At 43.9% G+C, this 16,528-nt stretch overlaps 1 protein-coding gene across 3 annotated transcripts in view; it reads left to right on the top strand.

Annotated features, from left to right (window-relative positions):
• The first annotated feature begins 10,138 nt into the window (after positions 1–10,138).
• The window catches only part of dock3 (dedicator of cytokinesis 3), a 58,866-nt gene continuing 52,476 nt past the window's right edge, over positions 10,139–16,528 (top strand). For all 3 annotated transcript variants that reach the window (XM_061762120.1, XM_061762030.1, XM_061761956.1), the window contains exon 1: positions 10,139–10,827. In XM_061762120.1, the coding sequence (XP_061618104.1) occupies positions 10,791–10,827 (37 nt within the window). In that variant the 5' untranslated portion in view covers positions 10,139–10,790. The remainder of the gene's footprint in view (positions 10,828–16,528) is intronic.

Below are 16,528 nucleotides of genomic sequence, written 5' to 3'. Positions count from 1 at the left end.
AATTTACTCATCAACAATTTAACATTGTCGATAAACAGGGGACGCCATAGTTTTTCCTTTAGGCCCTTTAATACAGCTGACGCGTTGAATGCTCTGTAATTGAGATCCTAGGAAGGCTGGCAATTTTAAACCAGACTTCTAGCACTTGCTACACATGTCATTATTGATGTCCTGCTGCACATTTTTAACTGGACTCTTTCAACCAAGTGTATACCTAACATATGAAAAACAGCTTGTGTAACTCTTCATAAAGGTGGTCCCATAATGAACAGAACAATTATCGGCCAATTTCATAGCTACCTTGTTTGGCAAAACTGTTAGAGATGGTCTGATAAATGGATACGATATCAGAGAATCACATTCTAAATAGGCGGCACGGTGGACGACTGGTTAGATCGTCTGCCTCACAGTTCTGAGGACTGGGGGTTCAATCCCCGGCCCCGCCTGTGTGGAGTTTGCATGTTCTCACCGTGCCTGCGTGGGTTTTCTCCAGTCACTCCGGTTTCCTCCCACATCCCAAAAACATGCATGGTAGGTAAATTGATGACACTCTAAATATTTTCCAGTCTGGTTTAGGATTGTGCCAGCAACCATGAAGGTCATGAAGGATATTGCACATGCTTTGGACAACAAACTTCATTCTCTTGGCCGTTTTATTGCGCTTTCTAAAGCCTTTGACACAGTTGACGATAGGTCTGCACAACATTGGTTTATGATGTTTTTTTTGTTGTTTTTTATCGTGTAAATTCATTGACTATTATTTATCTGGCAGAACACAAGCTGTGGTGGCTGATGGTTATTGATCAAATTATCTGAATGTCTGTAAAGGGGTTCCACAGGGGTCTGATTTAGGACCACTGTTGTTTCCATTATGTGGTAATGATTTCAATGTTAGTATAAAAAACAGTTGAATTCATCTAGTCATTTTCCGCCTCAGTTGATCTAATGCTTCAAAACATACAGTCAGACTTCTCAGTGTTCCAAAGAACTCTTGCTAAACTTAAATCAGTGTTAAATCAAGTCGGAAGCAAAGATCTTCATAAAAAAACAAAAAATATTCAAATAAGAGGAATAGAACTATTGTTGTCTTTTTAAATTTGTAACAGAGATTTTAAACAAACTGAAGCTTTTATTTGCAGTCTTTTACAGAAATACATCTTGTCTTCCTCAGTCCAGCACTAAGCAGATAGTACAAGCTACATTATAATCACCCATGGCAAACAGGTCCAAGGTGAGGGACCAGACAAAGCACGGCTCCAAAAACCCCGATGACGAACAAAATAAATGGATATACGTTTCCCTTGCCCGGACACGGGTCACCGGGGTCCCCCTCTGGAGACAGGCCTGGAGGTGGGGCTCGAAGGCGAGCGCCTGGTGGACGGGCCTGCAAAGCCCGAAAGGGTCACGTGGGTTCCCCTTCCCATTGGCTCACCACCTGTGAGAGGGGCCATAGGTGTCAGGTGCAGTGCGAGCAGGGCGGTGGCCGAAGGCGGGGACCTTGGCAATCCGATCCCCGGCTACAGAAACTGGCTCTAGGGACGTGGAATGTCACCTCTCTGGCAGGGAAGGAGCCCGAGCTGGTGTGTGAGGTTGAGGAGTTCAGACGAGATATAGTTGGGCTCACCTCCACACAGGGCTTGGGCTCTGGTACCAGTCCTCTGGAGAGGGGTTGGACTCTTTTCCACTCTGGAGTTGCCCACAATGAGAGGCGCCAAGCAGGTGTGGGTATACTTATTGCCCCCGGCTCGGCGCCTGTACGTTGGGGTTCACCCCGGTGGACGAGAGGGTAGCCTCCCTCCGCCTTCGGGTGGGGGGACGGGTCCTGACTGTTATTTGTGCCTATGCACCAAACAGCAGTTCAGAGTACCCACCCTTTTTGGAGTCTTTAGAGGGGGTGCTGGGGGACTTCAATGCTCACATGGGCAATGACAGTGAGACCTGGAAGGGGGTCATTGGGAGGAACGCCACCCCCCCCCCAATCAGAACCCGAGTGGTGTTCTGTTATTAGACTTCTGTGCTCACCATGGTTTGTCCATAAAGAACACCATGTTGTTCAAGCATAAGGGTGTCCACACGTGCACTTGGCACCAGGACACCCTAGGTCGCCGTTCGATGATCGACTTTGTGGTTGTGTCATAAGACTTGCGGCCGCATGTCTTGGACACTCAGGTGAAGAGAGGGGCGGAGCTGTCAACTGCACCACCTGGTGGTGAGTTGGCTCCGATGGTGGGGGAAGATGCCGGTCCGACGTGGCAGGCCCAAACGTATTGTGAGGGTCTGCTGGGAACGTCTTGCAGAGTTTCAACTCCCACCTCTGGCAGAACTTCACCCACGTCCTGGGGAAGGCGGGGGACATTGAGTCAGAGTGGACCATGTTCCGCACCTCTATTGCCGAGTTAGTCGGTGGCTGTTGTGGCGGCAATCCCCGAACCCGTTGTTGGACACCAGCGGTGAGGGATGCCCTCAAGCTGAAGAAGGAGTCCTGTCAGGCCTTTTTGGACTGTGGGACTCCTGAGGCAGCTGTGGGTACCGGCTGGCCAAGCGGAATGCAGCTTTGGTGGTCGCTGAGGCAAAAACTCGGGCGTGGGAGGAGTGAAATTCTGGTCCACCATCCGGCGTCTCAGGGTGGTGGGGGGGGAAGCAGTGCACCATCAACACTGTGTATAGTGGGGATGGGACGCTGCTGACCTCGACTCGGGACTTTGTGAGTCGGTGGGGAGAATACTTCGAAGACCTCCTCAATTCCACCGACACGCCTTCCCATGGGGAAGCAGAGTGTGGGTTCTCTGAGGCAGGCTCTCCTATCTCTGGGGTTGAGGTCACCGAGGTGGTTAAAAAGCTCCTCGGTGGCAAGGCCCCGGGGATGGATGAGATTCGCCCGGAGTTCCTCAAGGCTCTGGATGTTGTGGGGCTGTCCTGGTTGACACGCCTCTGCAACATCGCGTGGACAACGGGGACAGTGCCTCTGGACTGGCAGACAGTGGTGGTGGTCCCCCTTTTTAAAAAGAAGGACTGGAGGGTGTGTTCCAACTACAGGGGGATCACACTCCTCCCTGGTAAGGTCTATTCGTGGTGTTGGAGAAAAAGGCCGGCGGGAAGTCGAATCTCAGATTCAGGAGGAGCAGTGTGCTTTTCGTCCTGGCCATGGAACAGTGGACCAGCTCTTCACCCTCGGCAGGGTCCTCGAGGGTGCATGGGAGTTCGCCCAACCAGTCTACATGTGTTTTGTGGACTTGGAGAAGGTGTTCGACTGTGTCATTCGTGGAGTCCTGTGGGGGGAGTATGGGGTACCGAACCACATGATACGGGCTGTTCGGTCTCTGTACGACCGGTGTCACTTTGGTACGCATTGCCGGCAGTAAGTCGGACTCGTTTCCAGTGATGGTTGGACTCCGCCAATGCTGCCCTTTAATAACATCTATGTGACTCAAAGACAGGAGTATCTCCCAGTGTCTTAAACCCACGAGCTGTGGGTCGAAAGAAAGACCAAGATCCTGGATACAAGCGGCCGAAATGAGTTTCCTCCGCAGGGTGTCTGGGCTCTCTCTTAAAAATAGGGTGAGAAGCTCGGTTAGCCGGGAGGATCTCAGAGTATAGCCGCTGCTCTTACACATTGAGAGGAGCCAGATTAGGCGGCTCGGGCATCTGTTTAGGATGCCTCCTGGACACCTCCCTGGTGAGGTGTTCTGGGCATGTCCCACCGGGAGGAGACCCCGGGGACGACCAAGTATACGCTGGAGAGACTACGTCTCTCGGCTTGCCTGGGAACGCCTCGGGATCCCCTCGGAAGAGCTAGAGGAGGTGGCTGGGGAGAGGGAAGTCAGGGCTTCCCTGCCAAGGCTGCTGCCCTCGCGACCCGACCTCGGATAAGCGGAAGACAATGGTGGATAGTTGTATACGTAAATATTTGCTTACCACAATTTTACAGAGTTTTAATTTAAAATTAATTTTATTGTTTACAGTGGATAAAATCCAACTCAAATGCAGGGGGAACTGCGTACATGTAATATGACATTTATTGTACAACCCCAATACCAACGAAGTTGGGACGTTGTGTTAAACATAAATAAAACAGATTACAATGATTTGCAAATCATGTTCAACCTATATTTAATTGAATACACTACAAAGACAATATATTTAATTTTCAAACTGATAAACTTTGTTTTTAGCAAATAATCATTTATGTAGAATTTTATGGCTGCAACACGTTTTTCAAAAAAGCTGCGACAGGGTCATTTTTACCATTGTGTTACATCACCTTTTCTTTTAACAACATTCAATAAACGTTCGGGAACTGAGGACACTAATTGTTGAAGCTTTGCAGGTGGAATTATTTCCCATTCTTGCTTGTTGTACAGCTTCAGCTGTTCAACAGTCCTGGGCCTCCGTTGGCGTATTTTACGCTTCATAATGCGCCACGCATTTTCAATGGGAGACAGGTCTGGACTGCAGGCAGGCCAGTCTAGTACCCACACTCTGTTACTACGAAGCCACACTGTTGTAACATGTGGAGAATGTGCTTTGGCATTGTCTTGCTGAAATAAGCAGGGGCGTACATGAAAAAGACGTTGCTTGGATGGCAGCATATCTTTCTCCAAAACCTGTATGTACCTTTCAGCATTATTGGTGCCTTCACAGATGTGTAAGTTACCCATGCCATTGGCACTAACACAGCCCCATCCCATCACAGATGCTGGCTTTTGAACTTTGCGGCCATAACAGTCCGGATGGTTCTTTTCCTCTTTGGTCCGGAGAACACGACGTCCACAATTTCCAAAACAATTTGAAATGTGGATTTGTCGGACCACAGGACACTTTGCATCAGTCCATCTTAAATGAGCTCGGGCCCAGAGAAGCCGGCGGCGTTTCTGGGTGTTGTTGATAAATGGCTTTTGCTTTGCATAATAGATTTTCAAGTTACACTTACGGATGTAGCGCCAAACTGTATTTACTGACATTGGTTTTCTGAAGTGTTCCTGAGCCCATGTGGTTATATCCTTTACACATTGATGTCGATTTTTGATGCAGTGCCACGTGAGGGATCAAAGGTCGCGGGCATTCAATGTTGGTTTTCGGCCTTGCCGCTTACATGCAGTGATTTCTCCAGATTCTCTGAACCTTTTGATGATATTATGGACCGTAGATGATGAAATCCCTAAATTCCTTGCAATTGTACGTTGAGGAACATTGTCCTTAAACTGTTCGACTATTTTCTCACGCACTTGTTCACAAAGAGGTGAACCTCGCCCCATCTTTGCTTGTGAATGAATTCAGGGAAGCGCCTTTTATACCCATCATGGCACCCACCTGTTCCCAATTAGCCTGTTCACTAGCGGGATGCTGAAAACAGGTGTTTGATGAGCATTCCTCAACTTTCTCAGTCTTTTTTGTCACCTGTCCCAGCTTTTTTGGAACGTGTTACAGCCATAAAATTCCAAGTAATGATTATTTGCTAAAAACAAGAAAGTTTATCAGTTTGAACATTAAATATCTGGTCTTTGTAGTTTATTCAATGAAATATAGGTTGAACATGATTTGCAAATCATTGTATTCAGTTTTTATTTATATTTAACACAACTTCATTGGAATTGGGATTGTATATGATTTTCACTGTCATAACGGCCCTCGAGGGAAACAGAACTACGATGTGGCGCGCAACAAAAATTAATTTGATGCCCCCCATTTAGTCTTGGTGAACCTAACATACATTTTTTGGAATGTGCTAATAAGTTGGACATAACCAGCACAAGTACAGAGAGAGAACATGCAAGCCCACACTGAAAGGCCCAAGGTTAAAACATTCAAATCCTAACCTTTTTCCTTTGAGGCAACTGTGCGAACAACCCATGCGCTGTTCTGTGCAGGACCAAACAATGTGAAGTTGTCGTTCTGTTGCCGCAAAGATGAACACCACTTTGTCTATTCAGCATCTCTATGCATTGAGCACACATCGTGACTTGAAAAATAAGCGCGAGCATCGAGTGCCCGGAGAGTTGGCTCAATGTGGGAGCAAGGGGAGCGTTCAGCAGGCTAATTTGTGGCTGTGACCGACTCCCATCTGTCAACTACTGTGAGTTGAACACTGTGGGTGGCCTTACAGTCACACACAAAAAGCTGTAGGACTGAACTAAACACCGCCTATTTAAAATATACAGTGATGTGAAAAAGTGTTACCCCCATTCCTTATTACTTTTTTTTGCATGTTTGTCACACCTAAATGTTTCCCATCATTAAACGAATTTAAATATTAATGAAAGACAACACACCTAAACACAAAATCCAGTTTTAAATGATGGATTTTATTATTAAGGGAGACAAAAAACAAAAAACAAAACTACCTGCCCTGTGTAAAGAAGTTAACTTAAGTGTAGTTTAATATACCTGAGTTCAATTTCTGTAGCCACACCCAGTTCTGATACCGCCACACCTGTTCTCACTCAAGACATCACTTTAATGTGACCTGCCCTACAGAGTGAAGTAGACCAAAAGATCCTCAAAAGCTAGACAGCATGCTGAGATCTAAAGCAATTCAGGAACAAATGAGAGTGAAAGTATTGAGATCTATCAGTGTGGAAAAGGGTTTAAAGCTTTGGGACTCTAGCGAACCACAGTGAGAGCCATTATCCACAAATGGTGAAGACATAGAACAGTGGTGAACCTTCCCAGGAATGGCTGGCTGACCAAAATTACTCCAAATGCAGCATGACTCATCCAAGAGGTCACAAAAGACGCCACAACAAAATCCAAAGAACTGCAGGGCTCACTCGCCTCAGTTAAGGTCAGTGTTCATAACTGCACCATAAGAAAGAGACTGGGCAAAAATGGCCTGTATGGCAGAGTTCCAAGACAAAAACCACTGCTGACCAAAAAGAACATTCAGGCTTGTCTCAATTTTGCCAGAAGACATCTTGATGATCCCAAGACTTTTGGGAAAATACTCTGGTCTGATGAGACAAAAGTTGAACTTTTTGGAAGATTTATGTCCCATAACATCTGGCATAAAAGTAACACCACATTTCAGAAAAAGAATATCATACCAACAGTAAAATATGGTGGTGATAGTGTGATGGTCTGGGGCTGTTTTGCTACTTCAATACCTGGAAGAGTGGCTGCGATAAATGGAATCATGAATTCTGCTGTCTACCAAAAAATCCAGAAGGAGAATATCCGGCCATCTGTTCGTGACCTCAAGCTGAAGGGAATTTGTGTTCTGCAGCAGGACAATGATCCAAAACATACCAGCAAGTCCACCTCCGAATTTCTGAAGAAAAACAAAATGAAGATTTTGGAGTGGCCTAGTTAAAGTCCTGACCTGAATCCTGTTGAGATGCTGTGGCATGACCTTAAAAAGGTGGCTCATGCTCGAAAACCCTCCAATGTGGCTGAATTACAACAATTCTGCAAATATGAGTGGGCCAAAATGTCTCTACAGCGCTGTAAGACACTCATTGCAAGTTATCGCAAACGTTGATTGCAGCTGTTGCTGCTAAGTGTGGCCCAACCAGTTATTAGGTTTAGGGGGTAATCACTTTTTCACACAGGCCCATGTAGGTTTGGATTTCTTTTCCTCTCTTAATAATAACAACCTTCATTAAAAACTGCATTTTGTGTTTACTTGTGTTGTTTTTGTTTGATGATGGGAAACATTTAAGTGTGACAAACATGCAAAAAAATAAGAAATCAGGAATCGGGGAACCACTTTTTCACACCACTGTAGCGCACGTTTTTGCATAATATTGATGGTTTCAATAATTGTGACGTGATATCGGTGGTGTTAACCCTTAAAAGCAGTTTGGATTAAATTTAATGCATTTTGACATTTGACCGCAATAAAAGACCCTAAATGTCATTTGTTTTTGGACCCAAATTATACAAAGATGTAAAACATTTTAAAATGTCATTATATTGTACAGGTGCCACAAAGATTTTGTGCACTGAGGCAGTTCCAAGTCAAATTTTACGGAAGCGTATTGCATTCACTTGGATAAAAAAAAAACTCCTGTATTTCTGAGTAATTTTTTTGAGGGCTTTGTTTTTCTGACTATTTTTTTCTGTTTTTCTGACTAATTTTTTTCCACCTGTTTTTCTGACTATTTTTTTTCTGGTTTTCGGACAAATTTTTTTTCCACCTGTTTTTCTGACTATTTTTTTCAGTTTTTCTGACTATTTTTTTTCCACCTGTTTTTCTGACTATTTTTTTCTGTTTTTCGGACAAATTTTTTTCCACCTGTTTTTCTGACAAATTTTTTTCTGAGTTATCGGGACACATCAAACTCACGCGAGAACCTGCGAACTACAAGTGACTCTTTGCGGACTCACTAATGGCGGATTACTGCTCGCACACCTTCAACCTGCCCATACACGTTTAACTTACCGGTTCAATTAAGGTGCCTGCGTAATGTCGACAAACTAATAACAATACCATCTATGTGACTCAAAGACAGGAGTATCTCCCAGTGTCTTAAACCCATATCAAAATAAAACTTGATCAAACTGAATAAGCTGGTCATGTTGCTTACTACGGATTCCGCAAAAAGTCACTTGCAGTTCGCAGGTTCTCGCGAGTTCGATGTGTCCCGGTAACTCCGAAAAAAATTAGTCAGAAAAACCGGTAGAAAAAAATTATTCAGAAAAAAATAGTCAGAAAAACAGGTGGAAAAAGAATTAGTCAGAAAAACAGAAAAAATAGAAAAACAAAGCCCTAAAAAAATTACTCAGAAAAAGTTTTTTTTTTTAATCCAAGTGAATGCAATAAGCTTCCGTAAAATTTGACCCATGTCTACTAAAATTGATTTTTCATTTACCACTGTGGGTTAAATAAAGGAAAATGGTGGTAATTGGGGGAATTTTTAGACTGTAAAACTTTACATGACTGTGTGTATTTTTATGGGACATTGTTAGTAGTGTTCAAGAGGGAGCTCGAAACAGTCCCGAGAACTTTCTTTGTTTCCACCACGTTTGCGCAGGGTTCCATAGAAACATGCACCTGTCCATGTTGGACGTTTCAAAACAGTGAAATAGTGAAACAGCATAAGAATGATCATCAGAGGTGGGTAGAGTACCTAAATATTGTACTCAAGTAAGAGTATGGTTTCTTTAGAATAATATGACTCAAGCAAAAGTAAAATGTAGTCCACCAAATATTTACTTGAGTAAGAGAGTACTCAGTGAAAAAACTATGCAAGTAAAGAGTAACAGGTGAGTAACTTACGATTTAAAAAAAAAATCAGAGCATGAATGTCAGATAAAATAAAACAAATAATAATATAAAGGAGGGCGGCACGGTGGGCGACTGGTTAGAGCGTCAGCCTCACAGTTCTGAGGACCTGGGTTCAATCCCCGGCCCGCCTGTGTGGAGTTTGCATGTTCTCCCCGTGCCTGTGTGGCTTTTCTCCGGGCACTCCGATTTCCTCCCACATCCCAAAAACACTAAATTGCCCGTAGGTGTGAATGTGAGTGCGAATGGTTGTTTGTATGGGACACATGAGGAGAAGCGGCTCAGAAAATGGATGGATGGAATATAAAGGAGTCCACACACACCTGCCATCATTTCAATTTTCAATGACCCAACAACAAATGCATTGGGCCCTATAGAAACATTATTTGCTTTATTCGCTTAAATGACTGAATGAAGAAGCTGTTTGCTGAACAGACTTATTATAGTGTTTGTGTGTGTGTGAGAGACATAGCGAGAGAGAGACTGAGAGAGAGAGAGAGAGAGAGAGAGAGAAGCATGAAGCATGTTTTACAGTGATTTATGACCATAAAATAGCGCTAATGCTAACTTACCACTAGGTGTTTTCTCAAGTTAGAAGTGGGCTGAAGTGTGTCATAAAGGTTTTGTGTCTGTAAAGTAAACACTCACGCGGTTGGGTTGGGGATTTGCACCAATATCCAAATCACATTGCAGCTGCATGCAGCATAACAAAGTATTGTTCTGATGGCAAGTTGGAATGACTCAACAGGGAGGTATCCCCAAACACACATGGGCCTGGCATGTAACACCCTAAGGGGCCTTGGAGGGGGGGGCGGTGCATCGTGGCCTGCGCACACCGGAAGGAGGGACGAGGGAGGGCAATGCAAGCGGGAGGAGAAATTGCAGTTTGTGTGAGAGAGAGAGAGAGAGAGAGAGAGCGAGAGAGAGAGAGCGAGAGGGCATATTCGCATCCGCTTGACACATCCGTGTTGACAAAACGAGTCACGTGACCCGCACGAAGATGGCGCATCTTACGCTACATTGCAGCCTCTTCTCGATTCCTCTTGCGCCAACTCGGACCTAGACGCCAATTCGCGTCTCATTCTCATCCAAACCATTGCGCGGATCATCGGCAGACTCCACAAGGTTTTGATTTTGCCTTTCTTTCTAAAGCGGACACCGGATGATGAGATTTTTTATTATGATTATTATTATTTTTTTAAATCTACCTGCGCTTGACTGGAAATGCTGCTGTAATAACACCTTTGTGGAGACCGCGAGGCGCGTGCGCGGCTGCGCGTACACGAGCTGGTCACGGATACCGCATTAGACTGGAGACACACGCCGGGAAATAATCATCATAATAATAATAAATACAAAAAAAAACCATCATCAACAACAACACCAACAACAACAGTGATCTTTGACGCTCCTTCCTCCCCCGCACCATCACTGCGCACACAGACGTCAGGACATGTAGTACGAACAATACTCCTCCTCGTCCTCTTCATCACATTATTATTATTTTTTATTTTTTTGGAAGCCGACATCATCTCCAGTCATCGACACAATGTGGCACAAATAACCAAACATGTGGATCCCCACCGAAGAGGAGAAGATCGGAGTTGGTGAGTCAACTGCACCTTTGATTTGTTAATTCGCTACGTTTGTTGTTCTCTATTTATCGGCGTTGCAAATGAATGGCACGCTCGTCGACACAAGGCACACAAGATAAAATTTTTTGCTTCCCTTCTTGTCAAGCACATTTGCACCCAATGAAAAACAACATGCACTTCTAATGGCTGCATAGAGAGAGGGTGTGGGGGTGTGTGGAATTGCGTGGGATGATGCAGCCTCCAGTCCCATGCAGCCACCACCTTCGAGATGCGATCACAGTGTGCTCAGGTGTTGATGAAACGAATCATTCTCATACTTGGCTGCTTGGTTTGATGGAAAATGCTTCAATTTTTGCAGCGTTATTTTCTGCAGGTAATCTGAAGGGGAAGTGCGGGTGGGAGAAGGATGCGATTGGTGTTGCAGCCACCAGGTGGCACCCCGACCCCAACAGGTGTCATGAACTGGGGTCTACCTGTGGAATTGTCTCTGCATGGGTGCCCCTTGCTACTTTTATTTATCCATTATTGTGCGCAGGATCTATTTTTGACTTCATCTTCTACTTACGCATAGGGGGCCTTTGCGCCAATCCAACGTGATCAGTCATGTCATTTGACTCCAATTCACCAATCAGACGGCACGAAGTAGTCACATGACAGCACACAAAGCTTTCGTGGGCCAATCAATATGACTCATTTTAGGCGGGGGAAATACAGCCGCGTGAGTGTTTACTTTACAGACACAAAACCTTTATGACACACTTCAGCCCACTTCTAACTTGAGAAAACACCTAGTGGTAAGTTAGCATTAGCGCTATTTTATGGTCATAAATCACTGTAAAACATGCTTCATGCTTCTCTCTCTCTCTCTCTCTCTCTCAGTCTCCAAATTACACGCACACAAGCCCGCACACACACACACAAACACATACACACGATAGGTCGACATATAGTTTGATGTCATCACTCCTGGCTGTATCTTATTGCACCCAATCAGCAGTGATTCTCAGTGTCATAAGTGTGGGCTCCCTCTCGTGGTGCACGAAAGAATCACTGCCTCGGTTCAGTTGTATTTAACTTTGAAGTTCAAAACATTTGCATGTGATCTTGAAGTTTGTTTTTAAATATTTACATTTCGGTGAGACATTTAGGTACAGTTGTTATTTTACTTATATGTACAATACATTTCATTTGAATCTTTTAAGTACAGTTTTTTATTTTCGTATTTTTAAGCACGGTCAGTTGTAGTGTTCAAACTGTGAAAAATCTTTAAAATTAAAATTATATTATATTAAATATACATGCGGCACAGTGGCCGACTGGTTAGAGCGTCTGGATAAATATACATTTAAGGAATAAAACCGGTCTTGTTTTTGATAAACACTCACTATTACGCTACTGTATTTTAATGCTTGTACTGATGGTGGTATTTTGAGAGCCAAGTATTTTTTATTTGGCACTTGGTGTAAAAAGTTTGTGAACCACCGATCATCGCAAAAGGACTGCAGCCCTTCGGTTTTATATACATATTTTCTTTTCTTTCTTTTTTCTTTTCTTTTTTACAATCACACCAACAGTAAAAGAAAAGATTCACATGACTGAGTTCAATCCCCCCACAGTGCACTCTTCACAATGACCCCTGTGGATTGATTGAGTGTGAACAATCCAGGCGATTGTCCTAATCAGATGGGATTGGATCCTTTTTTGGTGTTTCTGAACAGGGTAAGAGCTGTAGAAATGGAAGGAGGTGGTTGGTGCAGGAAGAGTGACCTGACGCTGTCCGTGGTGCTGAAATGCAGAGAAGCAGCAGCGTTGTGTTTATGTTGTGTCTCCAGTGATGCCAGCCTTTTCTCCATTTGCCCTTCAGCCCTAAGAAATAATCTTCCATAAAGATACAGAATTACATAATTTGATATTTCCATGACGGTGGTGGTGTATGTACCAAGACATCTCGAGTAGTGTACAAAGGATCTCAAGGCCACATGATGATAATCTCACATTCAGACCTCCCTTCTCTGCATCTTTTGTACATTTTGCCACTTATTTCTTCAGGTTTCTCTTTTACTTGCCACCACTATATCTCAGCAGAAGCAGCCCATGCTTCCAAGTTAGCTCGCCATGCAGTCCCGCAAAGCCCGTTTTCATCTGGTCACCTGCCTCCTGCGTGAAATTAATAGCAGCATTTTGCATATTTCCCAACCTATTTCATGAATGATTTGATTGCTGCTGCCAGTAGCAGCAAATAAAACCAAACTGAGGGCTTTGAGTCACCGACCAGGCCTGTCCTTCCTGCTGTCGTGCTTTACTGGGCGCCATCTAAAAAGGAAAGTAGTGGAGACCACCTTGTAAACGATTTATCTCTGATTTCGAATGGCTGCTGATGTTTGTGTTTTTTCGTTCCTGCATACTTTTGCAATATTTGTTAGAGGATGGTAACAAATATCTGAATGAAGGGATAAACTTGGTGCATTATGGGACTTGGTGTTTTCCTTTTTTACATTTGTAGTTAAATTGTTTATTATGCCATACCTTGTGACCAAAACCTACCATGGAGTGAACGGATTTTTAAAGAACCAAATAAATCATCTTTCCAAATGCCATTAATCTGTCAAAGCTTCCCCTAAAAAAATCCAACCCAAATTTTTGTAATGTGCCTTTTAGTCAGAAAAAAACCCCACACTTTTTAGTATTTTACGATTAAAAAATTAATTAATATATGTAAATAGAATGCAAAGAATTAAACAGATGAAACAATGGTGGCTCCTTCTAGAGTGTGTGATTTGGTCACCAAGGGGCAGTCGGATACACTCATGCAGACACAAACGAAGAAGAGCTTCACAACTGCTGTAAGTAACTCAGTAATCTGCAGTTATAGTTGTCGTTTTTCACAGAGACTTAAGAATAAATGCCTGTGATCAGTATATTGTGTTGTTTCTCTACCAGTGTTGATGTGTTAAAATATCCGTTTCTGAAAGCGTTATAACACCGCCACACAGCTGCTATTCATTAGCCAGTCTGTGGCATTTCCCATGTTATTTGTTAGCATAGTGCTAGCGGTGTACAAGGCAAAGTTATGTGGTTGTTATAAATACCTTACATGTACAACCCCAATTCCAATGAAGTTGGGACGTTGTGTTAAACATAAATAAAAACAGAATACAATGATTTCCAAATCATGTTCAACTTATATTTAATTGAATACACTACAAAGACAAGATATTTAATGTTCAAACTGATAGACTTTATTGTTTTTAGCAAATAATCATTAACTTAGAATTTTATGGCTGGAACAAGTTCCAAAAAAGCTGGGACAGGTGGCAAAAAAGACTGAGAAAGTTGAGGAATGCTCATCAAACAACTGTTTGGAACATCCCGCAGGTGAACAGGCTAATTGGGAACAGGTGGGTGCCATGATTGGGTATAAAAGGAGCTTCCCTGAATTGCTCAGTCATTCACAAGCAAAGATGGGGCGAGGTTCACCTCTTTGTGAACAAGTGCGTGAGAAAATAGTCGAACAGTTTAAGGACCAATGTTCCTCAATGTACAATTGCAAGGAATTTACGGATTTCATCATCTACGGTCCATAATATCATCAAAAGGTTCAGAGAATCTGGAGAAATCACTGCATGTAAGCGGCAAGGCCGAAAACCAACATTGAATGCCCGTGACCTTCGATCCCTCAGGCGGCACTGCATCAAAAACCGACATCAATGTGTAAAGGATATCACCACATGGGCTTAGGAACACTGCAGAAAACCAATGTCAGTAAATACAGTTCGGCGCTACATCCATAAGTGCAACTTGAAACTCTACTATGCAAAGCAAAAGCCATTTATCAACAACACCCAGAAATGCCGCCGGTTTCTCTGGGCCCGAGCTCATCTAAGATGGACTGATGAAAAGTGGAAAAGTGTTCTGTGGTCCGACGAGTCCACATTTCAAATTGTTTTTGGAAATTGTGGATGTTGTGTTGTTGTGTCAAAGAGGAAAAGAACCATCCGGACTGTTATGGATGCAAAGTTCAAAAACCAGCATCTGTGATGGTATGGGGCTGTGTCAGTGCCAATTGCATGGGTAACTTACACATCTGTGGAGGCACCATTAACGCTGAAAGGTACATCAAGGTTTTGGAGAAACATATGCTGCCATCCAAGCAACGTCTTTTTCATGGACGCCCCTGCTTATTTCAGCAAGACAATGCCAAACCACATTCTGCACGTGTTACAACAGCGTGGCTTCGTAGTAAAAGAGTGCAGGTACTAGATTGGCCTGCCTGCAGTCCAGACCTGTCTCCCATTGAAAATGTGCGGCGCATTATGAAGCGTAAAATACAACAACGGAGACCCCGGACGGTTGAACAGCTGAAGCTGTACATCAAGCAAGAATGGGAAAGAATTCCACCTACAAAGCTTCAACAATTAGTGTCCTCAGTTCCCAAACATTTATTGAATGTTGTTAAAAGAAAAGGTGATGTAACACAGTGGTAAACATGACCCTGTACCAGCTTGAATGGTCGGTGGGGAGAATACCTCGGAGACCTCCTCAATTCCACCGACAGTCTGGGTTCTCTGAGGTGGGCTCTCCTATCTTTGGGGTTGAGGTCACCGAGGTGGTTAAAAAGCTCCTCGGTGGCAAGGTGAGATTCACCTGGAGTTCCTAAAGGCTTTGGATGTTGTGGGGCTGTCCTGGTTGACACGCCTCTGCAACATCGCGTGGACATCGGGAACAGTGCCTCTGGATTGGCAGACTGGGGTGGTGGTCCCCCTTTTTAAGAAGTGGGTGTGTTCCAACTACAGGGGGATCCCACTCCTCAGCCTCCCTGGTAAGGTCTATTCAGAGGTCTCAATTTACCGGTAGATCTACTTTCCTACCCTCACCTATGGTCACGAGCTGTGGGTCGTGACCGAAAGAATAAGATCCCGTATACAAGCGGCCAAAATTAGTTTCCTCCGTAGGGTGTCCGGGTTCTCAACAGCCTTGTAAGGTGCTTGCATCCGACCTTTCCATTGAACTTTTCAGTGGAACAAGGCCATGAATCAGATGGCTGCATGCTGTACAGTTTGCCGCTCTGTGCACGTGGCTCACGTGCACACGCTACTGTCACAGCGCGTTAAATAATCAAGTCAACTGCTGCAGGTCGCCACCATTTGCAACGGACACTTCTCGGATCAGATGCGATCACGACAGAATGGAACCGAATCGATAGAGTTTGGAGTCTTTTGGCGAGCCCTTGCATTTTGGTGGCAGGTAGATTTAAAATAAAATTGAAAAAAAACATTCAATGCAATTTTAATGGAAATCAATTGTCCACGGATTTTTGGTATTTGCGGTGTAGCAAATCTCCCCCGCGAATAATGGGGGTCCACTGTAAATGCATTGTATTGGTGAGATGGTTCAAACATGCTTTAATGTATGTAATAGACGAGGAAAGTAGGAAAAAGGGAAGAAAAAGGAAATCAGCTAATTTCAGTACAGCAGTTTGGATGAGCGCAGAGTAGGTGATGTCGTCTTTAATAAAATGTTCCTCAAAAAGAAGCAGCCCATTTATAAACTGTAATAGTGTTTATTGTTGTACTGGCAGCTTTTTGATGATATCTCACCTTCCTCTTACATTCCTCCCTCGAGGGTTATTGTACAGTCAGGTAGGTATGCGCCTCGCTGGTCCTCAAGCAAGGTCGTTCAGCCACGTGTTCTATTTTCACTAGCAAAGCATTTG

Source organism: Phyllopteryx taeniolatus, chromosome 1 (assembly GCF_024500385.1).
Source record: "Phyllopteryx taeniolatus isolate TA_2022b chromosome 1, UOR_Ptae_1.2, whole genome shotgun sequence".
NCBI lineage: Eukaryota > Metazoa > Chordata > Actinopteri > Syngnathiformes > Syngnathidae > Phyllopteryx > Phyllopteryx taeniolatus.
Note: the sequence above shows the minus strand (reverse complement) of the source record. Positions and strands in the feature narration are given on the sequence as shown.